General features: G+C 41.0%; 1 protein-coding gene across 1 annotated transcript; it reads left to right on the forward strand.

Moving 5' to 3' along the window:
* The first annotated feature begins 318 nt into the window (after nt 1–318).
* On the forward strand, nt 319–9,237 carry csrnp2 (cysteine-serine-rich nuclear protein 2). The gene is made up of 5 exons (XM_080899681.1): nt 319–1,026; nt 2,530–2,703; nt 2,819–3,081; nt 3,958–4,248; nt 6,122–9,237. The coding sequence occupies exons 2-5, from the start codon at nt 2,544–2,546 to the stop codon at nt 7,061–7,063; spliced, it is 1,656 nt and encodes a 551-aa protein (XP_080755807.1). The 5' UTR covers nt 319–1,026; nt 2,530–2,543; the 3' UTR covers nt 7,064–9,237.
* Nucleotides 9,238–25,838: the final 16,601 nt, after the last annotated feature.

Genomic DNA, 25,838 nt, shown 5'->3' on the forward strand with positions numbered 1-25,838 from the left:
GAAATAGTGTTAAACTAAATGTTTTGAAGCTTTCCTAAAAAAGGAGACATGATATTTTATTGGCACTATCTAGCACAGGCTCCACATCTGTCCCTTTGGTGTACAGATGTGGATGCCTAGTCACTTACATTTGACTAGACTTTAGCATGTCATATACTGTTAACCAAATTAAGCTTAAATGCAGGTTAATTTAGCGCACTACGGTTTCGTGCTTTGCACATCTGCTTCTGCACAATATGAACAAAGAAACAGGAAAAAAACTGAATAGATACTTCATTTCCCAGCATACCCCGGCGCAGGACATGCCCGTGATGTCACAATAAGTATATATACAGCTACAGGGAAGAATTTCTACCTCCATTGTTACATTGTAACAAACGGGGCCGGGGCGAAGCGGGGAGAAAGGCGTCTTCTCGCTAGAAAACCTGCAAGATTTTGACACCAAACGATAAAGAGCAGAGCGCACCGTTATTGCGAGAAGACGGCGAAGTAAGCCCAGACGACTGAACCCGCCCCGGCGAGAAGAAAAGGATAAACGAACACAGATGTCAGCGGATTTCTCCATTACACCCATTTAAAGGCTTACATCAGGAAGACAAGACACTGAGGGTCTTACATTATTCATGCTGCACCGAAAAATGTTGGAGAATAAAGCGCAGCTAACCCTATGACGCCCCTTCTTCCTATCGTCTGTCCTTTAAATAGATAGGAATGCATCATTTAAATAAAACCCGCCGGTCTTGCACAGCTCCCGTTTTCTTCGTCATCTTTCAGTGTGCAGAACAATGAGCATGAAGCCTAAGTAGCCTGAAATAGCCAAATATAAGTGTTGCAAATTGACAATCACGCAAGCTTTCATCCAGATTACTTCGGCTCCACGGTTGCAGTCTGGATACTCGTTCAGGGATCTCGGTTTTGGCATAAAAGAGCGTCTCATAGGGCGTTGAAAGATTGATGTGCAGCTCCTATTGGAAACAGAAACGACCTACGAGTTGGTTGGAATAAGGGTCCCTGTTTCTGCCCCAGGTAAGTGGGTTTAGTGTTTCATTAACCGGGCGGTTTGCCATTGTGTCTCTGTGTGGCTCTTTTTCTCTGTGTGTGTGTGTGAAATGGAAAGAGAGAGAGACAGATAGAGAGCCTTGCCTTGTCAGACTGGCAATATCTAACCTCCCCCAACACAGTCAGTCTGTATGTCCACATTTAAACAAATAGCTCCTCTAAACTGCGTGTCCCTGACGGGTAATATACCGTGAAGTCACACCTGTCGGTAAACATCCTGTAACATGTCAAAGGCAAACTTAAGTCCTGAAAGAAAAGCCTTAAATTCCTAAACTGAAATAAACATTTAATGTCAGATGTGTTACTCTGGTTTTTAAAAAAGGGCACACATTTGGTGTCATAACCACAGCTGCATCTTTACAGGTTAGGCCCTGTCCCTTACAGCCCGTCAAGGTGGGTAATTTTGTTGAAATTAGGTCAAGGTATTAGTCTTTAATGGTCATAATTATTATTAGGACATAGATTAGATAATTTTGGACTTTCCCCCCCTCAGAAGTAGTTCCAGGAAAGATCACTTAGACTGCATTTGAGCAGCTTTTTGGTATCAGCACATCCCTTTTCTCTTTTTAGCTGAAGGACAAATTTAATTGTGTAGTTATTACATAAATTATGCTATAAATGTACGTGTCAGTTTGAACATTCTCCTGCAAGCACTTAAAAAAAACTGAATGAAAAACTACAGAATGGGAGTTGCTCCATTTGGTATGACATTACAATATGTTGCAGGCAGTAGCATGCTGCATAGTAAAATATGAATTACCTTGAGAAGTAGCTGGTTCACACTATAGGATGTATGGTAGTAATATGGTAGGTTTAAGGTAGATGGATATAGTGTCTCTATGGGACATAATCATCGGTGTTAATATTGATGTATAATTATTTGGAATGTATCTGTGTGAATGCAGATGCCTGTGTAATGCACAGGACATAACACAGTGTAACATCAGACATGTATTTAGCTGCTTTCATTCACCTTGTTTGACCTCTCCTACAGATGCAAGTGATCAGCTCCCTCCTTCAAATTCACCCATATCCATCCCTCCCCCTACACTCAGTTTATAGCAGATTTTCTTTAGGGGTAAAAACAGATTGTGAAGCCACAGACATTATTTGCTTCAAGGCTGCTTGCATAAACTGTGCTTGCCTAGTTGCCATGGTTACATTTTCAGACTTGATAATTTCAAAGTCGGATTTCATGTGAGATGGGAGCCACACAGACGAAATGATGGAGCTGGAATACAGATGAAAGGAGGCAGGAGCGAGCAGATGTCACCTTTTTGTTCTGTTTGTGTTGTCAAGGGCTGACCTTACACAGGAACAGTTTGATAAAAAAAATTAGCTCATTCTCTAAGTGACAACACGAGCATTTTGTTTCTGTGGTAGTAAATCACAATGTGTCATGTGTTCACATCTTTTGAAACACATTTACTGGTGCCGGGTATGTTTTTTTGTGCTCCTCTGTGCCCCCAGATACTTAAGTTTCCATGGAGGCAGGTTCGTCCCTCAGCCTCAAACGAAGATATGAAGAGGTGGACAACAGCTCTCCATTCTCTACACCTAAGGACTCTGACGATGACATCTCCAGCAGTGACAGTGCTGACAGCTGTGACAGCCTCAACCCTCCCTCTAGCACTGCATTTACCCGTAAGAATCTCATTAAAGGAAGTCGAAAGAAACTGAACAGTTAATCAACGCAAGTATTTAGTATTTGGTGTGTAAGACTGTACTGAAAATCTTTCTCCCTTTTTCCCCGCTTTAGCCACCTCTATCCTCAGGCAGCACAAGCCGTCACCAGGGGGGAAACGTGTACGTTTTGATTTGGTGACGGTGTATTACTTCCCCCGGCGGCAGGGCTTCACCAGCGTGCCCAGCCAAGGGGGCAGCTCCCTGGGTATGGCCCGTCACCACTCCTCCATCAGACACTACACACTGGGGGAGTTTGCACGCGAACAGGAAACCAGTCACCGGCACACTTTGCAACAGCACCTGCGCCAGGAGAAGCTGAATGCCCGCAAGATGAAGGTAGATTAGATGTATCAGTCGTGCCCCAAGAGGGTCAAAATTCAAGGCACAGTAGTATCTTCCAGCTGTGGGCACTTTGCATGTCTCCACTTGCAGTAGTGACTCAGTACATGTACTTCCGCTCTGTCCTTCAAGACTTTACAAAACTTTCTGCTTTGTGACCCCGTACAAAAACAGTCGAGCTGGGGCCCCTTTCCACAGTTCCCATGCCTGTGAGTTGCTAGGTGTCCTGCTGAAGACTAATTACCCCCATTAAACTCCTGAAACAATTTTACTTCAATAACTGTTTGAGGCCACTGATGTTTCAAACAAATTCACACAGATTAAAGAGCGATACAAAAGATGCGTATGTGTTTATTTAGTGAAACTTAGTTTTTTCTTCTTTCCTCCCCCACAAATCAAGTCATAATCCCCTCAGATTTATCTTGTGACCCATTGGAGGGCTCCGGCCTCCAGGCTGGGAACCAGTGAACCAAACTACCAAAATAGAAAGTATTTAAAAGGAGTTCAGTTTGGACCAGCTGTAAAATGACGCTTACATACAAGCTAATGTGTATGTAACACTTAACCAATGTAATACAGCAAGTAGTTACTAATTTTCTCATGATAGCTTATTTTCATTAAATCATATCTGGGTTTGTGTCCTTTAATTTATGCAGGAGTTTTAGTTTTTTGAGGCCTTTTCTTAAATAAAGATCGCAGTACTTCCTTCACCATTCTCCGTTTGAAAACCCTTTGTTCAAAATGCTAAATCAGCTGCAAATATAATTGTTTTTGAAGTATCACTCTTCAGGATACTTATCTACCACTTGAGCTTAAAATAGGCAATCAGTTCCTTTTTCACCTCAGCTCACAGTTCCACGCTGTCGTCCACAGCTGACAAGGAACGGCACGGTGGAGTGCGCTCAGGCGGAGCTGCTGACTCTGGACGATGTGTCGGATGAGGACGTGGACGGCGTGGAAGTGGACGACTGTTTCTTCCTTCAGCCGCTGCCCACCAAACGGCGTCGAGCCCTCCTGCGAGCCTCCGGCATCACCCGCATCGATGCGCGTGAGAAAGCTGAGCTCCGAGCTATCCGCCTCTCTCGGGAGGAATGCGGCTGCGACTGCCGTTTGTACTGTGACCCTCGCCATTGTGGCTGCAGCCAGGCTGGTATTAAGTGCCAGGTAAGAGCTGTTGAAAGCGAGTTGGGTGCATTTGCAGAAAGAGGAGAGCTTCTTTGCAGTTTGCTGAGACTAAAAACTTCAAAAACACATTTGCAGTATTTGAATTGTCTTTTATTTGAATTGAACTCTTGAATTAAACTGTGAGTGACATTTTGCTGCTTGTACGCTAAGAGGGAAGTTTCACTGCAAATCAAGCCAAAGTTGCTCTGAGTGATCCTGAAACATTTCTATCCTGAGAGAAGTGGTCTCCTCCATGATTACAATGGCCCCCTTTGAGTTCAATTACACGCTGTTGCCATTACAGCCTACAGATCTCAACCCAGCTGAAGACCTGTGGGACATTTTGGTCAGATGTGTTGCAGAGCATCACCACCATCATCATCATTATGACCCCAAATGAGGGAATATCTTTTTGAAGAATGGTGTTCATCCCCTCAGGAGAGTTCAGTAGCACTGATGCATGTAGATGCCCAACAATTGACTAAAACAGTTTATGCTGGTTTTCAGTGTTTCTCCCCTAAGATAAAATAAATAACAATAAATACAAAATATTTGGTTGTTCCGTAACAGTGTCTCCCCTCATTTACGGCCACGCTAGTTCCTGTCATCCTGTTTCTCTGCCGGCAGACTTCAGCCTATGTCTGTCAGAGAAAAAACATGTAGCGCAGTAGCAGAAGAGAAGATTGTGACAACTTGTTAGCCTGCAGCGCACACTTCCCCACAAAAAAGCCAAAGACAGGGCGTCAGATGACTTCAACCTCCTTTCCTTTCAATTTGTTTTTCACTCACTTGTAGGTGTTTTGACATTTCACAGGGGGAGGGAAGCGCATTAGTAAATAAATAATAGAAACGAATGATGACTGACTCCTGTTTTGTTGCTTCTGTTTAAGTGTGCTGGTTTCGTGGAAGGCTGCGTGCCGGCTCGCTGTCACATTGTCATGGCGTTCTGGGGCTCTCGAGTATAACAGAGCCATTGTTAATATTATTAATAACACTGGTGCTCTCCCTACGATAGCTTAAAATGTCTGCTATGAAAAAAGCCTATTCATCTGATTTTATGTGGGGTTTTTTTCTCTCTCTTTTCTCGGCTAAGGCGAGTGCTGAGGCGAAGAGATGTGATCAGAGCTGGGGTTTTTTTCTTAAATCTTCTCTTCTTTTTAGCACGATCATGAAAAAAACAACCAAAAAACAAAATACAAAGCCAGTTTCTAGCACTTTTCATGAAATCTGGTGGTTAGATGGAACACGGGGAAAGGAAGGTCCCCTTTAATTGGGGAGCAGATATATGTCAGCTAAATAAACCAGTTCAGTGATTCTAATAAGAATATCTTTATTCTTTGGTCATTTTTAAGCAGCAAGTTAAACAGTGTGAATGCATAGGCAAGCTGTGTTGAGCAACTTTGTTAAAGTTTTGAGAATTTACTCACTTGATGTGTTTTATAGAGGCAGATGCTTTATTCTGCTTGCTCTGTTATCTCTTTCCTCACTATTACAATGCTGTTATCTGATCCAGAACCGGCTGCACGCTTTTATTGATCAGTGCAGTGAAATCAGAATTCATAAAACATCGGAATGAAGCAGTAAATCAGACATTGTGTTATCATTTATTTATACACCTGGTGTATAAATAATAACCTGAATCTTTTGTCTCATTTGCTTATATTTTTACCTGTTAGGAGGAAGTACATCTCTGTCTCAGCCTGACTTGTTGCACAGTAACCAGATTATCTCTTGATTGCCATGATTTCCTAGATTTTCCTAGATCTCCTGAACAACCGTAAACACTTTCATAACTTATGTAAATTTAATCAGTATTTAAGCATTTTACTTTCAAGATGAAATGAGAGTAAACTACCTCTGCCTTATTCTTCAGGTGGATCGAATGTCTTTCCCGTGTGGCTGCTCTAGGGATGGCTGCGGCAACGTAGCAGGTCGTATTGAATTCAACCCTCTACGTGTCAGAACTCACTACCTGCACACCATCATGAAGCTGGACGTGGAGAAGAGGAGGATGCTCATACAAGGAATGGGAGACCAGTATGCTGAATCAGACCCGCTGTCTTCCCCCTCCTCCACGTGTCCCACTTCACCGGACCTTTCTTCAGTCGCTGGCCTGGACTCTGAGCTGGAGGAGAGCGAAGTGCAGTCGGTCGTGGAGGTTCAGGATCTTCTGGCGGAGCAGGATATACTGGAGAGGGAGAACGAGACAGCCGTGCTGCACCTGCAGAGCGCAGAGGAGCAGGAGAGGAGGGAGAGGGAGGAGGCTGAAGGGGAAGCAGTGCAGCCAGAGCTGAGTGCTGATGGGCTCACAGAGCAGCCTCTTTGCCTCCTACCCAGTGCCTTGGGAGGGGAGCTGCCTGAGCAGGCAGAAGTTCCAGGTGTTGAGCAGGTCCTCCTGCAGGGGCCTTTCCCTACAGGGGCTACGGTCTTGTGCATCACTGACAACCAGGAGGAGAGCCCCTCTGACCTCCTCAAAGACTCCTCTTCCCTGCTCTACTATCAACTCAGTCCCATAGAGCCTGGAGCCTTTGAGACGCTGCCCAGAACAGAGGAAGCTGAACAGGAGGAGCCTTTGGTGAGGGAACAAGATGCAAGAGAAGACGAGTTTGCGGAAAGGAAACAAGAAGGAGGAGAGGAGCTGAAGGAAGATAAGCATGAAGACAAGCCTTTGACCGATGTTATTCTGTGCTCAGAGGAATGCGTGGCAGCAGTGGAGGAGAGGCCTGCGAGTCCTCAGCAGAAGATCCCGGAAGAACAGTGCCAAGAGCAGTCGTGCATGAAGAAAGAAGTAGATCCACTGCCTCCTGAAGTTTAGTACTAGCGTCTCTGCAGATAATTTGCACAATAGCTTCATCTAAGATGAGTAAATTACACATTTTACATGTATTACTGCTATTATCATAAATAACTACAGGTCTCCTATAGTGAGTGTCAATAAAATATGTGAAGAATGAGCTTGAGTGTTACACAAAGGAGGAGAGATGCTGAAAGCACATACAGATCACTCCCCAGAAGTAATATGGATGCAGTTCAAAGACAACATTGTAGGTAATTCTGTTGGGGGTGATGAATGCGGCCTTAATGGAAAAAAACACGGAAACACTTGTGCGTAGGAGTCAATTAGGAGTACAGCGAGTAGTGTTTTGTTCATTTCCAGCGCAGCAAACAGAAAATACAGTGTGTGAATGCTGACATAAGCCTTTTGTTTTGTGATGTATAAAGGTGTCAACACTAAACACAAATTGTCTTTTCAGCGCGCAGGAAGCTGGTGTATTTTGATACTTTACCGGCTCACTTTCCATTACAGCAATCTCACACTGTAATCAAGCCAAATGAAGGCCTCCGATCCAACCTTCCCCTGAAAATAGACCTAATAATCCTGGAAATACTTGTTTTTGTGTACTGTATATGCATTTGCAATGTGCAGGACAGAGATGAAGTTTCTTTGATCTGTATGCACATTGCGAAATGAGGGCAGCAAACGTCGTGGCTCTGTCGCATTGAGAGGAGGAGGAAAAATAATTTTAAAAAAGAGCAGAAATTAGCACTGGCTGTAGTTGTTACTCACTTCGGACTGCTCGTACAAATGCAGTCGATTTGTCAAACAAAAAAAAAAAGTTTACTTGTAGTTGCAATGCCTATGACATTATTTCTTCGAGTAATGTGTCATTTGTGGATACTATACTATTGGTTTTGAAGTTGAAGTCGTTGCAGTTCGTTTTCTTTGGGAATGAAAGGAAATGTAATTTCTTTTCATACTGCTACATTATAATGTCATGTTATGATGAGTTGCCAGAATAGCGCTTCCTAGTCTTTTTTTAATTGATGTTCTATAAGAAAGCGAGGATTTTGAATCAAGTCAAATTTCCCAAGAAGAAAACAGCAGTAAGAGTCAAAGTCAAACTGAGGCCTGTGCTGTTGGAAGTAGTTATTATATGAAACAATGTGATGCTAGTAATTTATGGATCAGATTGACATCGACCTGAATCTGCGTGTTTTATGTTCCGTCTGTATGTGTGCGAGTGTGTGTACATCTACTTTACATTTGTACGTCTGAGTGAGGGAGGAGGGTATGTACTGTATTAGAGATTGGGAGGTGCTGGCAAGGACACGCATTTCATTCATGACAGGTGCTGATGTTACAGATTTACAGTTTACAGGATCTCCTCCCCATTACCACGAGAAACAATGTTTCTCCACTTGATTGATGTAAGAAGTACCAGAGAGCCTCTCGTAGGAATGCAATAGCTACTGCACTGCAAAAATCATTAATGTGGTGATTATGGAATGAGGTGTCTCATGATTATGTAAATGCAATCGTACCGCATTTCTGCTCTTTCAGTGTCTTTTTTTCTAATCTCGGTCTGATTAGTACTGATCTGCGTAAGCGTGCCGACTCTTCTTACACAAAATCAGTCCTTTGTTTTGTTGCCTATAATTACAGCTGTTGCTTTGTGTAACTGCTCGCCAAACACAGGATGTGCTGCCGTGTATCAGATGTCTGATGTGTTTCTTTGCCTTTTTTGTTTTGAAATTGTCTTAATCTAAATCTGCTTACAAGTTGCACCAAAGCAGTGGTTTCAAACCTAATTAAATGATGCTTTCATCCATCAGATTCTAACAAAGCAGTCTCCTCTAGTTATTGTGAGGCTGCAGATTTATTGTGGCTCTTTGTGTTTGCGTGACTTGCCTTGATATAGTACCATCTTTGAAGTGATGATGATTACAAGCTGCCTATTGTTGAGCTTTTGTCCTCGGCTTTCTACTAATAAACTTAGGTTTGGGACCACTGCACTGAATTAACTCCAGTACACTATGTGATTGTGTGTTTTCTCTGCGTGAATGGGGTGTGTGATTGTTGAGAAGACTGATAAGTTTAGACTTCATCTAACAGCTGTGAGAACTACTCTCATGCTAACTGTTGCCTAAAGTGGACACAAAAGATTTTATACAAAAGTAAAAACAATAAATTACTCATTGCAAAAAGGATCAATGTTTCTGTGTGTTTTTTAATAAAGAATAATAAGTCTCCTATCATTCCTGAGTATTTGTAATCGCAGTAATTCAGACAGATTATGTAGAATCGATTAGTATAAAAATATTACACAATGAAAGGTTTGATATTATCAGCACGCAATTATGTATCAATTTAGTTCACAAAAATACATTTTTACTTATTTTTTTAAATACTTAATTTTTGTTGCATGCACATAAAACACAGACATGACTGTAAAAACAGAAATACACAACTAAGTATATCACATTTTTCTTAATAGTTTGCACTGAAACAATCTACAGTTCAATGAAACACAGTCCATTCATTGTTTTGCAATGCAAAATTGAGTGATTTCATTATTAGTGCCTATTTTAAATTTTTTGCCTTTACCATTGTTATATTTTTAGAAAATTGACTGAAGAATGCGTGAAAATAGCAGGTAATATGTCGTAATATGTATTATTGAAAATGAAGTAGAAGTGGAAAACGAAAAGCCTTTCTTCTCATTTAGTTAAGTGTTAGGACTTATGGGTGTCCACGGTGCAATATGATGTGTCACCGCTAGATGGCGGCATAAAATCAGTACAGTATCTGTGATACGGCTTCCATTCTCTGCAGTTACCGTTAAGAAATCTAAGGCGCCACATGTTAACTATGGCTCCGAATTGTAGTTTTAATCGACTTAACAGATATTTAAAAAATTAATATGTATAATAAGTATGCCAGCTAGGTTAACGGGTTTCCTCTTTTACAATCATCATTATTTTTATTTTAAATGTCATTGATACGGGTTTAAGTATTCAAACTGACCATTTCAGCATTGCCCTGCCTATGCCTCTTGACGTTTTCTTACATTTACAGTTCAGTGGATGTTCCAGCCAATTGTGGAACAAAAAATATTTGCCCTTTCCTACCTTTAGTTGCAGGAAAATGTGAGCTAGATAAGCTATCGCCTCTGTTTTCCATTGGCTGCTAATATAATAAGCTCTTCTAACGGATACAAGTGTAAGCAAGTGTACAGCTCTGAGGTCTTTGCTCTGGGATCCAGGATGCCACTGCACTTACATTCACTATCTGGCAAACAGCTCTGCAAGCCAGTCACTGGTAACTCTGGTGCAGACAGAAATCATACAGTGACTGTGTGAGTCTTTCAAAGATTGCTATAATGTAATTATATATCAAACAGCTCCATTTTTAGACATGAACTTCATTTTCAAGTTGAGTTTACTCCTCAGCTTGTGAAAACAGCAGGTCTACAAGAGGTGTGTCCAGTCTATGAAAATAACCCTAACTTCCAAGACTAACATTATGTGACCATAGTGATAAAACTTTAAAACATAGCCTGTAATTAAATGTGCACGTCTGCAGCAAGATATTACTTATAATTACTTATGAAGTAATTATAAGTAGTGCTAAATTAAATCGTGATTCTAAATCAGCTATTGCTGTGAATGTGAGCGAGAATGCTTGTCTGTCTGTGTGTTGGCCCTGAAATAGACTGGCAGCATGTCCAGGGTTAAACCTCGGTTTTACCCTATGCCTGGTGCCCCTGTGACCCTGGAATGAATAATCAGTTCAGAAAATGGACAGATTTACAAAGTTACTGTTAATATTTGTATTTCTTTTTCATTATTTTGGCCACAACTGTGAGCAGGCAACTTGAATAGCTGGATGCATAAAAGAGAACCTGCTGAGCCTTTATTTAATGTGGGCTGGAACTGATATGAAGTGATTTGCTGAGGTCTGCTAGAATCAGTGGTATGCTCAATTTATCTGAAATAAATTCCCCTCTTTTTGTGCTTGTCACTGTGTGCTTGTGTTTTTATGTGTAGAATCCAGGATTGAGACTAAAACAACAAGCATATTACATCGGGAACAATTGTGGCAGTGGTCCATGGCTCTGAGAGCTATACATCATCTGTTTAGCCTTTCCGGCCTCTGGCTTTGCATTGTTGAACTTCTCCAGTGGCCGGAAGAACTGATAGCTTTCAGGATGATGATGGAGTCCATCATGAACCTGTGGAAAGACGTAAAGAAAACAGTTAAAAAAACATTGTAATCAGAGAGAATCACTCCCACAGTCATCTCAGAGCGTGTTGACATATGTGCTAAATCGCCAGCTTTATCTAGGCTTTAATTTTACTGTTGTGACTGGACAGATCCATGAAGAGCAGCTGGGTGTTATGAGTGATGTATGTGACATGGAAAATTGCCACACCATCTCACTCCAGCCTCCCAGTCTGAAAGTGCTGCTCCAGCGCCTGGAAAGAATGCTCTCTGTCCCCCCCACCCCCCGTCTGTGACGCCAGCGCTATGGCATCATTAGTCCTTCACCGAAACCGGTCCGTTTTAAATGGAACTATTCATAAAACTGGCTCATGTTATTTTCACTAGTCTGCCCCGCTCGTCACATGCTGGCTGAACTGAAGAGGGAAATCCAGACCCTCTTGTGCAAAGTTCATTCTGTGCACTCGGGAGAGAAGATCGCAATAACCTTCTGAATGCAGGAAGAAGGAAACAATGGGGGCAGTGAAGGTAAAAACAATACTGTGGCTGCTCAAACTTTCCCTCTTTGCCCACTGGTGAAAATACAATATATCTTCCTGAAGTTCCATCCATTCGCGTCCGCTTATGTCATAGGGCGAGAGGCGGGGTACACCCTGGACAGGTCGCCAATCTGTCGCAGGGCCAACACACAGAGCCAGACAACCATTTGCACTCACATTCACTCGCACATTCACACCTATTGGCAATTTGGATTAACCAATTAACCTATCCCCACTAAGTGCATGTCTTTGGACAGTGGGAGGAAGCCGGAGCGCCCGGAGAGAACCCACGCAAACACGGGGAGAACATGCAAACTCCACACAGAAAGACCCTGGCCTGATGGTGGAATTGAACTCAGGACCTTCTTCTTCTTCCTGTGTGGCAACAGTGCTAACCACCGTTCCACCGTGCTGCCCCATCTTCCCGAACTTGTCGCGCATTTTATGCTGATGTGTTAGAAACTCCAGTCTCTATACTTACCATTATACATATATTTATATATTTTGTTAAGCTCTTATTAAACGTAAGTTTGCCTAAAGGTAACAAAATCCCCCCAAAAGCAAGGAATCTGAAAACTCCTGGGACATATAGCAACAACTTCAATTTTTAAACACCTTATTTTTTTTTAAACTTAAAGGTACTGCTGAAAGGTACTGATAGCTGATATGTTACTTTTGCAGGAACCAGAGAGTAATCCTGTTTTTCTGATACGATGCCAACACAACAATAAATGAAAGATAATAAATGATACATTTGTATTGTCACCTTTTAAATTTAGCAAGGCAGTTGACATGCAGTTAGAAATAACAAAAATAAAAATGTATACATTACTTTATAATTCTGTTGTTCTTTTTGTAAAAAGATTGTGTTTTAATAATTTCTGGTAATTGACTTTGTCGTACTGGAAAAAAAACACAGCAGCCCAAAGCTCTGGGTATGGGATGGCACTGACAGAACTAGCAGATAAAAACAAAACAATGCAAGTCGACGAAAGCCAAACGACTCTCACCAGAACCAGAAAAACAGCTGTGGACACACAGCTGTGTGAAATATGGTTTGTCTTGCACTGACTGCTGGTCCCCAAGGACATGTTCGTCATAGCTATCCAACTTCCCTAACAACAGCCCTAAAACACCACAAATTGTGGAAGTAAGTTAAAAAAATAGCAGCATGTAGTTTCAGTCTTGTGCATGTTTCCCTTTGTTTTTTCTTAAATGTTCCATGTTCTTCCTTCCTTTCAGTCTTATAATAAAAACCATCCCATTAGCTAAGCACCTGGCGGCATGCCCAGCTTCCCTCGAGGTGGAATAAATATCTATATGCTTACAAAGTCTCTTAACAAAAGCCAGTATGGATAACCTCATTTGAATGTTTTCTATTTTACCCAATGAGGAATAAGAGGTGACTTCATATCAGAGGCATCTGGAGGAAGAGGAATCTCTTGGCTTGACCTTTGCAGCTGTCAGGATGCGTTCAATTTGTGTAAACAAAAAAGGGGCCTTTAAATTGCCTGTTGTTAATTGGTCGGTAAAAGTGGTGCTCAATTTTGGTGGTTAGTGTCTTTGCTTGCTGAGACTTCTCTTCATGTTTATTTCAAGTCTCGAGAGGCAGCTGAATGGTCGCAGTGGTTGATGGTAATGAGAGAAACGCAAGTTTCAGGGAATGTCTGGTGAATGATGACATCGTCTTTGTGTGTGATAATATGTCGTTAAAATAAGGTTCTGACCCATCAAACCACATTTTAGCCACATCTACACCGCGGCTCTGGGGATGGGAGTGTCAGTCGGCCCATAACGCTGTTTCACGTTGAAATATATCAGCACTAATTTGATGGATTGCATGAAACGTCGCAAATATGAATGTGTCACAAAGCCAGGCGTCCTTTTTGTTATAAATAGTTTGTCATGTTGGAAAAATCTTTTTTAAAAAAAAAGAAAATTACAGCTTCGCTCTGAGAGTTAAATGTAATGTAACACACGAGAGGCCCAAAATGATGCCGTGTTGTGCATGAAAAAAAAAGTTACGCTTTTCTAAGCATGCATTTTCTATCAGTACTGTTGTGGCTCTGTTCATCTGTTGATTGCTGCTGATATGTGTCCAAACTTCTTTAATCTTAAAGTACTTACTTAATAATGACAACTGATTCTAGTTGCACTGTACAGCTGTACTAACTGGTAGATTAAGCCACATGTAGTAATCTCGGTACATACATGTCTTCTTTATGTCTTCCTGTTATTTCAGTGTTCTTCATAACTTCTTCTTCTCTTTCTCTCTGTTTTGTCTGATTTTATATTTGTTGTTTTACCCTTTTTTCTCTTTTAATACACGACTTTCCCTGTTTTTAGTATGTTATTTTTATGCACATGAAGCCCTTTGAACCTTTACATTTGCTACTGGCGTAACAAATAAAACTGACTGGACTTGACACAATCTGCTGGGGTGGTCCTAGTTTCACAGAGGTGGTGGGAACAGGAGATAACTGTGCTTTCAGAAATCTGGGAAAGGATACAGAGTCACTTCCTGTCCATGTGCCCTATTCCCTAATGGACAATTAAGTGAATCATGTAAAAGTCCCCACTTGTGGCAAATGTCTAACCCCCATTACAGCGGCCAAGTCACTTAGCTTAATTAAAACCATGCCCCAACTTCATATTTTTTGTGTTTCTCCCATTCTCATAAAAAACCTAGCAATGATAGTCATCCTCAGCAGGGGCCAGGCTGTGCTGACTTTTATAGCAGCTCAGTTTTCAGTAGTGGTATTGTACACTGATGCTTTAATCGAATGACCTCATTTCCTGTAACAAAGGGGTTCATTGGCCTACCTGTAAAAACAATGCGCTGCCTTGCTGCCTCTGCGGGTAAGACTTTCCATACTGTGTGTGCTGAGCTGTGTGTGTGTGTGTGTGTGTGTGTGTGTGTGTGTGTGTGTGTGTTTAGGGCAGTGATGACTTTCCATACTGTGTGTGCTGAGCTATGTATGTGCAGTGTGGAGTGTGTGTGTGTGTGTGTGTGTGTGTGTGTGTGTGTGTGTGTGTGTGTGTGTGTGTGTGTGTGTGTGTGTGTGTGTTTAGGGCAGTGATGTTGGTAGGACTGAGGGTGATTTCCAATGTGGAATAATCTGCAGGGTTGCAGGAAACATATTGCATTAAGGGGGTTGCAGGTGCAGTTGAGTTTGAAACTGATAAGAAATATTATGTTTTATATGATTGTTTTTTGTTTTTTTCTCCCCCCAACACACTTATTGGAGGGATTCTGTTAGGGGCTATATTCAACTAATGCAGTGCCTGTTTGAGTAACGTGCAACACATGCTACAATTTACAAGTGTTTCCTAAATGCATCACTGGAGGCATTCATTAAGTTCCTATATGACAAAAGGATAGATTTAGGGAATCACTCACTGAATGCATGTATTTAACAGTTTTTTTAAGTCTTGGTTTTTACGGGTTAAAATTGTTTAGGATAACGATTTGGCCCTTAGTTTTGTTGGTTAAACTTAAAAGGCTTTAAAGACTTGGGTAGCTTGTCCTCATAAAGACAGCCAAATAAACATGTCTGTGTATATTTATGCCCCATCACACAGAAAATCCTATCCATGACTCAACACCTTATCACAGTGGAGGCATTTTTGTACCTCAGTGATTCTAGGATCTATGTTGCTGAGGGCAATTTACCCCTTCTTTCAAGGCAATTTTGTTCTAGGTGAAGGGCCAGACTATGTGCGACAGTGGTTGTACATTCTGGACAGTCACATGATGAGAAGAGCAGAACTGCAAACTAATCACCACCTGGAGGTGAGTTGGATTAGGTGGTGGGCAGAGAGTGCTGGACAGGCCTGGCATACTCAAACATACAGTGTTTGCAGCATAGCTTCAACAGCATTCCACAAAAAGGAGCTTTGGCCTATTTTTGTGAACTATCTAATCCATGTACAGATCCTGCCAGAGCTTGGTCTGCAGTGCAGCAAGTCAGATTTGTTCTTGGTTGGTGTTGGACTCTGTCAGGATTGTCTGTCATGGTCAAGAGCTGGAGGAAGTGGCTGAGGATCGGCAGGTCTGGGTGTCTTTACTTAGACTGCTGCCCCCATGACCCACACCTGGATAAGTAGAAGATGGATAGTTGGATGGATGGATACAGGGTGGAGCGGGCAGCAGTCATTCTGGGGGAAACATTGCTCATCTAACTTGAAAATCAGCAATGCATTTTATGCTTTCTAGCTGACAAAAAAAAAAACCAGACACAGAATGAGTTGGAGACATAGAAAGCATAAAAAGATTGACATAACCACCATGAATCCGCCCACTGGTTTTGGACTCCGCATTTAATGCTTCAAACTTAGCATTTTTGCAGACATCATTTTGCTTTTTGGGACCAGTAATTACCTTTATGCATGAAAGGGTGGAATACTCATTTCCCAGCTAACACTTTTAGCTTTGTTAGGATGCTGAATTCCCAATTTATGTGAGTGCATCATACAGACACACATTACTAGTAAGTAATAAGTAAAGGACTTTTAAAATACCAAAACTGAAGCACAAAGTTTTTTGATGGTCTGTGTCACACAACAAGCCATATATTAGTAAGCTAATCCATTAAAATTCTCCCAAAGGCACCAAAAGTCTAGACACAGGTCCAGTTTAATGACTCAAAATAGTGGATGAGGCCTAACAGAGTAACTTCAGCTGTCTGTCAGGATTCATGTCAGTCAGTGCGACAACGCCCCCAACTCGGTTATCCAGTTGGATAAGTTATTAAAAACACACTCAAAGATGTTTGCAGTGGAAACAATCCACAGGAGATCAAATCATTTTCTGATCCGTAGACTCATTTTTAAGCTCTGGAGGTTGCCCATAGGAGTAAAAAGAAATAGATATGCTGATTAAAGTTATTACCGGCTACATCGATGCAATGTGGAGTTACTTTTCCAGGTTGGTCTAGGTTACAGCATCAGTTATGGCGTAGAATTACAGAAAGGTTTGGAATTACAACACACCTATGGTGTAGATTTAATACAGAAGTATAAATCCAAAATTATTCAGGTCCTTGGCAATACACATGCACAGACTTGTCACGACAGTGACAGGACTGAGAGACCTTTTAGATTGTTAGTATGATATTAATTGTGAACACCACTTGCTTTTTTGTTGCATTGTTACTGCTTTAAAGAAATTGGGACAAAGAAAAAAAACATTCCTAAATATAAAAATATGTACTTTTTTGGTTTTAAATAAACCTCCTGTCTTACTGGTGCCCCAGAGTGTGCTGGGAATAGAGACTTGGTCTCAAGTTACAGCTGGGAAAACAAGTGTAGTATGAGTCCAACAGGTGATGGGCTTGATGGAAAGGCTTGTCATAACACTGCAGTGCTCCACCACTGCAGGCCTTCTCCTGGAAATTAATTACACATCAGGGGTGACTTCAGATGATTATTTATAGCCCATCTTGGGGGGTTTAGTGGAAAGGGGAGCTGCTTAGAAAGAATGGAAGTATCAGAGAGCTGCTCCACTGGACACTGAGTGACATCCCTTTGACTTGTGGGCTAAATAAAGTAATGCGAGGTCATTCAAAGTTTGACTCTTTAAAGACCCGCTCTGCATCTGCGAACTGCTGTCAAATTTTAAATGTTGGCAATCAGTAACAGATAACAGATCAGTTCAACCAAATGAACATGAGGTTAAGCTGGCTAATGCTCTGGAATGTGGAGTGAGTTTTGTTTACTCTGTCCTACCTTCCTTTTGGATTATTTTTAGTTCATGTTCATTCAAGTTCATGTTCCATATAAATCACTGAGAAGCAGGACAGGCAGAAAAAATGCATTTAACCTACGATTCAGATTCAAAAGACTTCAGTGCAAGCATGCTGCGTCATCTGAGCTGTGCAAAGCTGTGCAAAGATAGAAGATGATGCACCATCAAGAGGGTAGTCTAAGAAGGTCACAATAGTGCTGAATGTCAATTTGATCTCCTGCTTCTCTCTTTAATGACCACACACTCCCAGCTGCTCCCGGAGAAAATGTTATGGTTCAGCACTTCCATGAGATGTGATGGCTTTCCCACCAGTCCCCCTGAAGGGAATCACAAAGAAATCAGATTAACTGGGATCTTCATCTGTCTGGGTTTGTAAGAGTTAACAGAGACTGATGAGGCGTTCCTAAAAAAACATCAGAGGATGCTTCTGTGATCTTGGTACAGATTTACTCCACTCCCATGTCAGACAGCATCCTGGGAGCTGATAAAATATTTCAGTAGAAACCCAAAACGCCTTTCCCTGAGATTAAACTCCAGGGAGGAGAGAACAAGATGTATGGAAAGACACAAGGAGCTCTAGCTGCTATAAATCCTAGGCATAGTAACATGAACTGGAGAGCAGCGACATGGTTAATGAATATGTCCTGATCCGCTTCACTTCACTCTCTAGTGCCTTTTCCCACAGGCCACCACTTTTCCTTCTGGTCAAAACTAAGGCACTGAGAGTAACTGCTGACAGAACAAAGACATATAAATAGATGCAATCAATGTACGTCTTCCTGGCACAATGAAACAAAGCGAAATGTGCATTGTGGGCACCGACTTCTCTTGGATGTTTTGGCTACTGTATGTGAGCGGATACACTCATTGTACTGTATGCTGACTCTTTTCTGAGCAGGCGCCATGGCTTCCATCCCAGTGAGTGATGGGTAAACCCAATATTTTATATCCCTAGCCAACAAAATTTCCCCCTTGTTTTTCCACTACTGAAGTGCTTCCCTCTTTAAAGGCTTCAGAGTACCCTTTTAAAGTGGGAAAGTCTCACGTGACCTGCTGCTCGTGCTGGCACTGGCATAGTAAAAAGAATGAACTGATGAAGAGGATCCAAAAGTGACTCCAGTCCTGGAGTCCATTTCTGACATTTCTGACTCCAAGCAAACACAGCATTGTGTATTTACGGTGAACCTTTTAAGAGGCACTTCAGCTAAATCAAATTCACACAAACCCACACACCCACTCGACACCCCCCTGGACAGATACACACACAAATCTCTGGGCTCCTACACTCTGTGTTGGGTGTCACCGAATTAGAGGGTAGGGTAGTTTCTCATTGACATCAGCCTCTGACCCTGTGGGGCTTTCTTTGCCTTCAGGCCCCTTCATTAGGCTCCTGCAGAGTGTGAGCACTCACCCGGGGAGAGGAGGTCGTCTCTCAGCTTTTTACTAATCACTATCTCCCTTTCTGAGCAGGGAGACCCCCTCACCAGCAGCTGGCAGGTGAATCAACACACTCTTTGTCAAATCACCTGAAGGCCTGTTCTTCTTCTTCTTCTTCTTCTTTCTTCTGTTGTGGTTGATTATGGGAAAAAGATCAGAGAATTATCATTGTTGGTTTAGAATAAGTAGCTCCTAAATAAATTGAATGAACAGGACTACATTTAAGAGAATGATAAAAGAATTGTGGGGGCTGCACAGGGTGGGGCGGATGGGGGAAGGACATGGGTGGAGATGTGTGATAAAAGTGATATGATAATGTGGAAGCCCTTGGAGTTAACGCTTGGCTTTAACTCACTGTTAGAGCAGGGTGTGCCCATGTTAATGAAGGAGGCATGTTATAGCCCCAAGCTGTGCTAATAAGGGTACCTGTTGCTTTATCCCAGCATGCATGCATATGCATGTGGGGGAGGTTGCGGGAAAATGGAGCTGCAGAGTCAGAAAGTCTACTGGATATGAGTGGAAAAAGTCACACTAAGAAGAAAGGTTCCACATCTGATGAAAGAAATCATGCACAAACTTATGGATGGTTGGGTCAAAGACTTTTAATGCTTATCTGCAGCTATTAAGGAAGCTGAGACTATTGGTTAGTTCAGATTTGCACAAATTAGGGGGGAAAGCATTCTTAAAGGTAAATAATTAACACAAGTTATCATGCTGAGCTAATGTAGAGCTTTAGAGCTGCTAGTAATGGCCTAGATTTTATTCTCTTTATATGGGCAAAGCTGGGCTAGCTGTTTTCCATTGTCTAACTCTTTTTGTGAAAGCTAAGTCTTTCACCAGATTGTTGCATTTGTACTTTAAATAAATGTCATTTGGGTATTTCTTGATCCTTCACTTCCTTAGCTACTGTATATGTATATAAAGAAACCTGTATAAAAGTCCCATCATTCAATCTGTGACTTTGCAGCAGGAGATAAGCTTCACTGCATTTTTATCTCACTTTATGTAAATTTCAGTGTAGTGAGTTACATTTAAGTATCTGTAATTCTAAAGAAAGAGCTCTTTTTTACTGCAGCATTTTCTCTTGATGTCTTCAGATAATGGGAAATGTTTTAAATAGCTTTAAGCAAAAATAATGAACTGTGGGGCACGAATAGGTCTTAATCCTTTGTTCAGTGTAGCAACATGTCAATAGAAACTGCTATATTTACAACTTCTTCAAAATGTTTCCTTAACAAGATGTGTGAAAACCTCAAACTGACATTTTCCACAGCTGTTCCACACACTGACAGGTTTTGTTGTTTATCTATAAACCACAATGACAACACATTGCTTTTCAGTTTTTACATGTGCTTATAACCACCTACAAAGCAACAACACTTTCAAAAATACATATTCAATCCCCTTTCTTACTGAGTCAAATAAAATAATCAGTATGACTTTCATGCCTGTAGGATGTCTGCAGGAAATCTCCAGCCAACAAGTTTAGAATAATGTTTGGAAACCTCGAGCTTGGCCCTGAATAAAGTTGACACAGGCTGCCTACCAGCACATCTAAACATTAAAGTGCATCTATCTTATCAATTCAAGGTTAGATAGCAAACATCTGTGTTTTTCTTAAAATGTGACTATTCTTTTAAGTAACCTGTGCACACATACTGGTGATAAGTTCTCGCTGTTTTCCCACTAAGGCATTGTAGATGCTTTTTGGCACCAATGTGTATCTTATGTGGGAATGCCTTTCTGTCAGATCACTTGATCTTTTCTCTAACATTTTCCATGACTAAAGACTTTGCCAAGTATGTTTTAAAGACAACTGGAATGGAAGAAAAGCTGCAGTCTAGCAGTCATAACCAAACCCCTCAAAATTACAATCTCTTTTCAGGAAATAGTTACAGCATGTAACTCCGTGTAAAACCACAGCTTGTTTGCGTTGCATCACCGATGTCCGACTCAGCAGTCTCCCCACAGAACAGATGTCTCCCGAACTTGATCTTTGCATGGTTGAGTCACCGACTAAAGATACAGATTCAATTCTTCATTTTTTACAGCAATACTTCTTCATTTGTAAGGACTCTTTTTGCCTGAAAGCCCTTTACAATACATGCAATTGTTTCATTAACAGATGATGTAAATGTGAAACTTTTGCGGTAAAGATGAAGAAAAAAAAAAGAGTGGGCCACCCTCAGATAATTCCACTATGATGAATAAAGATTTGGATCCCAGGGCTGGAGAACAATCAGCTGCTGTTCTCACGAGTACAGCTAGACTTGCCTTCAGTTCCTCTGTGATGTGGGGTGAGAAAGAGGCTGCTGCCTGTGAATCATTTCATATTCATTTTTGCTGCTATATAAATATACAGATGTTTGTCCTGATATCACCTCAGTTTTCTGCTCACTGAGATCTTCAGAGGGATGCGAGCAGCTGGAAGACTGAGACCAGAGGAACCAGATGGTACTTGTGGAGTGCAGCCTCTTCCATTGCTATAGGGTTGTGGACCCTCCAAACACCTGGAAATAGTGTGGGCATAGAATTGCAGTGTTTGCCAGAAAATATCTGGCATTGACTGTTGGTCTGAAGTTTCATTAGATTGACATGTGTTGAGAAGTGAAAAAAAAAATCACATCTTTAGAAGTTTCTGTAGTTTTCCATCAGCGCCTTGGATGAAAGAGATTTCTTTAACTCAGAACATAATGATTTATGAATAGTTTCCAATGTGTTTTGTATGAAAATATCTCATCTTTTACAGTTAAAAGGCTCCAATAGATTGCATGCTCTGAATTTATCTCATTTCTCTTTTGCTAGGCGTGTGGTGGTTTTAATTGGCTGCAGGAGGTTCGCCTGACATGACTGCTGTGGAAATAGCACATTACGAGCAAAGGAAAGCCTTACTCATACAGCGCACACATAGAAGTCTCAGTAACTGTGTCATCAGTGAGCAGGCAACTCAGCTGAGAGAATGAGCTCCCCACAGCCAGTAAATGACTCCACCCAGCTGGTCTCTGTTGTCTTTATCCAAAAACTCCCCTCTGCACCTCATACTAACATCATCTACATGGCCTGCACCACAACTGAGAGACATGGAAGCAATTAGCAGCAAGCACAGAAACATATTGTATAGGCAGGGTAAAGTCCAGTCTGAGCTTCCTAAGACAAGCACTGGCTCTGTTTTAGCTTGCAAGCAAACTGATCACTGCTGTCAGGAGTGGTGTAAGGAAAACGGAAACTCTTTATGGATGTCTTATTCCAAAAATGAGTAGAAATTCCCACATGGAAAAGACATAAAAAAAACTTGTTGACAAGCTGACTTGATTCATATTTAATTCTTAGAATTATTTTGGCTCAAAAATATGCTTTTGGGCTGCATTCCTGGCTAAATAACACTCTGAACCATATTAGTTTCACAAGTAATAGAAAGTAGTCTCATTATGGGTTAGGTTTAAGACTGTTAACGGAAAAAACAATTAATGAGCCAGGGAATGGATTTTGGGGAAAAAGACGGAGTAGTAAAGAGACGTTTAATGAAAGCTGCAATCAGATTAAATGAATCAGGACTTTACATTTTTGGACTAGCTGACTAAATGTCAGAATATTTCAAAATCTGTTGAATGTAAATTGTTTTCTTCGATGCCTCCTAACATTATGAACGTGGACTGTTTATTTGCTCCATACCAACAGTATATATATGAAGTTTTTGTACTTTTTTTTAGCCTTTTAAATGATTGCTTTCTCATTTTCAAAGTGTGTCTTAAAGTGGGCGAGAGACCCATTCTGCATGTAATGATTCAAAACCCTAGGTTCTTTGTGAAAACATTTTCATGGAAGAAATCACCAGATTACAGATTTTACAACTTTTTGTTTCTGGGGTTTTGAATTTAGTTCCAGGAGTTAATTCTCGGATGTCAGAGCAGTTTGGATGCAACTAAAATATATTTTTCCAAACCAGTCAATTGTAATATTTGCATGACCAGACTGGTTAACAGTGTGTTGCCTTGGTTAAAGGTTGTTCATAGTGCAAAAAGAAAACTAACTGGAATACTTTATAAATGGTCAGCACTAGTGTGAAATATATGCAGTTTATAGTAATTAGTTTATAGTTAATATATGCAGTTTATAGTGGTCTTTATCCGTCTAATTAATTCTGAATCCTGATGATATTTATTTTCACCACTCAATGCAACATTTCCTGTGATCCTCCCATCGTATCAGTGCTTTTCTTTCTTGTTACTCCGTCCTTCCACCCAGCCGGAGGTCATTATCATTCATATGGGGTATTACATAGTCAACAAGTTATTTCTTCCAAAAGTAAACCAACTCCTTAGTGACTGTGGTTCTGCCAGGTCCTGATGAACGGAGGTGGATCTGTCCAGAAAAGCTGGACGCGCCCATGACAGCAGCTCCTCAGAGAATCCAGCTCTTCTTGTTACTCATGGAAACCAACATGTTAATACACACAACTTTGCTGCAAGACTCAAATGTTCCGGGTTGTCTTCTCCTTCTTACAGGGGTGGGACAGTGGGGGGGTAGCTGTGCTTTGATACATTCTTTACACTATAATTGCATCAGTCAAAATGACAGAGGCAGACAGAGGGATTTCTTGTAAAAGAGAGTTTTTTGTCCTCATAACAGCTCCTTTACCTAGGCAAAATGTGCACAGTGATCTGTGCCAAATCCCTAATAAAAGCCAGGCACATGGTGCATGACGAGTGAGGCTTTCACCGCAAAACTCCAGAGGGAAGCGCAGCAAGAGCGACGAAGAAAAAGGAGGAGAAGGTGGGATGTAGGCAAAACTTCCCAAGATCTGGAGAGATAACAAACTTTAACCATTACACGCCCCGTGTAGTCAGGCTGAGCTATGCAAGCATTAAATCCTTATTTGTTTCTGGGATTTCTCCATTCTTTCGCAAGATGAGTACTACTGACTGATAAGAGGAAAGTCAGCAAAACACTTTACTGAGATAATTCTTTAAAACAGAGCCAGCTGCACTTTTGAGAAAATTATCTCCCGCTTGACATCTTATTGATTTGGCTTAATGGATAAAGCACCTAACTGCAACCACATGCGCGCACACACAGATAACCACCCAGCATCAACTTTGAACTCACTGACAGTTTACTGAAACGCTGCCAGAAATATTTTAGAAGATAAGCAAGTGCTGAGAAAATGTTAAAAACTAAGAATGGTGTAATACTGTTTTTTTTAAATCACTTTGTCTGAAATGGAAAAAGAGGGGAAAACGGTGGGATAGTTGGGTAATTTAGGACACTGAGACCTCAGATTAGGTGATTCATCATCATAGTTTTGTGAATCAGAAGTTTTATCAAGACCACCAGACTTTTTACCCTCCTCTGCTGGTCATGTGTGAGACATCGGGCAACTAAGAACAGAGGCTCCACTTTAGTTTAGCTTGTACTCAAATCAGGTCATAAGCTTAAACACTGAGTACTAGTACTGTGTGATGAATGGTACACAGAAGTCTGCTGCCTTATTTAGAATTGTACTTGGAAGAGAGTTTGAGTCACAAGACATTGACGGCACAGTCTCTCCCAAGGGAATTCATTACAGAGAATGAATCAGCATTTTATACAAACACAAGGTGTTGGTGTTTATGCTCAGTAGAATTTGCGTGAGTTCGATATTACCATGAATGGTCAGTCTCTCCTTAGAGTGAGACATTTGGTCTCCAGGTTGTTCAACATGAATCAGCATTTAGAACAATGCTGTGACTTCCTGAAGGATGCTGGAAATGGAAAAGTCATCTTTCAGTGAATTTTTCATTGGACAATGATATGAACTGAAATGAAACTGTAGAGGAGACATAACCTCAACTTATGTTTTCATTATTGTTTTATTTCATAAATGAGCATCATGACAGATATTTAGACATTAGCTTTTTATTCTAGTTACCTCATCAAAAATGGGCGTGACCCTTCAAATCAGGCTCTATTAAAAACAGCTGTACTTAGTTTGTCATGTTTCTCTGGAAAAATGTTGGAGAACCCATAACCACAATAACTAGAGAAAGACTATTTACAGAACATTGTTTGTTTCATTTAGAGGAGACCTTAAAGCTCATACTCCTTAACAAGGATGTCCAAGTATTTCCAAAAATAACATTAACAGCTATCAATAGGTGTACAACTTATCCCTGTTAGATGTCATGAAAAAAAAAGTTTTGCAGTTTTGCTGTGTTAAAAAAAATCCGTTAAAGTGTTAAAAAATTAATAAAACAAAATGGTTTGTTCAGCTGTCTGATGCAAGCCTTCCGTCTCCTGTTTTATGAGAACTTTTACGAGAGGTTGGCAAATGGCAAGATAATGTTTTCCAATTGTTTTCTACCTGGGTGTTCCACTATAAAGAATTTATTTAAAGTGAAATAAGAGTTGAAGCTCTGTTGTTAAAAATGTATGTTTTGTCATTTTCCCCACAGGGCAGAAGCTACAGCTGTAGCAGAGAGTAGGTGGTCTTTCTCTAAAAGCCCGGAGCTGCGTTATATTCCATTACTGGTCAGGCCACAGTTATGTGTGGCCAGGAAAATGCATTTTAGCCATAAAGCAATTAATGTAATAACAAGGGTTTTACATAAATTCCAAATGAAAGTAAAATGGGTGCTTTTATAGTGACAGAATTCATTGCGGTCTCAGATTCAGTAACAGGAATGAAGACATCAACACAATTGCATAAACAACATGTGACGTTAAGTAAGCTGTGAAGTGAGTTTCCGTTCCCCTGAGGTGAAGGAGATTCATTAGCGGCACGAACAAGCAACATTCCTTAAGACAAATGCAGGAAGACTGGGAATTGTTTGACTTCAATGCTTGACTGTGCTGGCGACCTGGCACTCTCCTAATAATGCAACACAAA

This window comes from Rhamphochromis sp. 'chilingali' (assembly GCF_963969265.1).
Source record: "Rhamphochromis sp. 'chilingali' genome assembly, chromosome: 12".
NCBI classification, from domain to species: Eukaryota; Metazoa; Chordata; class Actinopteri; order Cichliformes; family Cichlidae; genus Rhamphochromis; species Rhamphochromis sp. 'chilingali'.

Bases quoted from the DNA above. Each gene is read 5' to 3' on its own strand.
- csrnp2 (XM_080899681.1), top strand. From the start codon at position 2,544: ATGGAGGCAGGTTCGTCCCTCAGCCTCAAACGAAGATATGAAGAGGTG. The intron at 3,082-3,957 runs GTAGATTAGATG...TGTCGTCCACAG, and splicing joins TGAATGCCCGCAAGATGAAG to CTGACAAGGAACGGCACGGT. The intron at 4,249-6,121 runs GTAAGAGCTGTT...CTTATTCTTCAG, and splicing joins AGGCTGGTATTAAGTGCCAG to GTGGATCGAATGTCTTTCCC.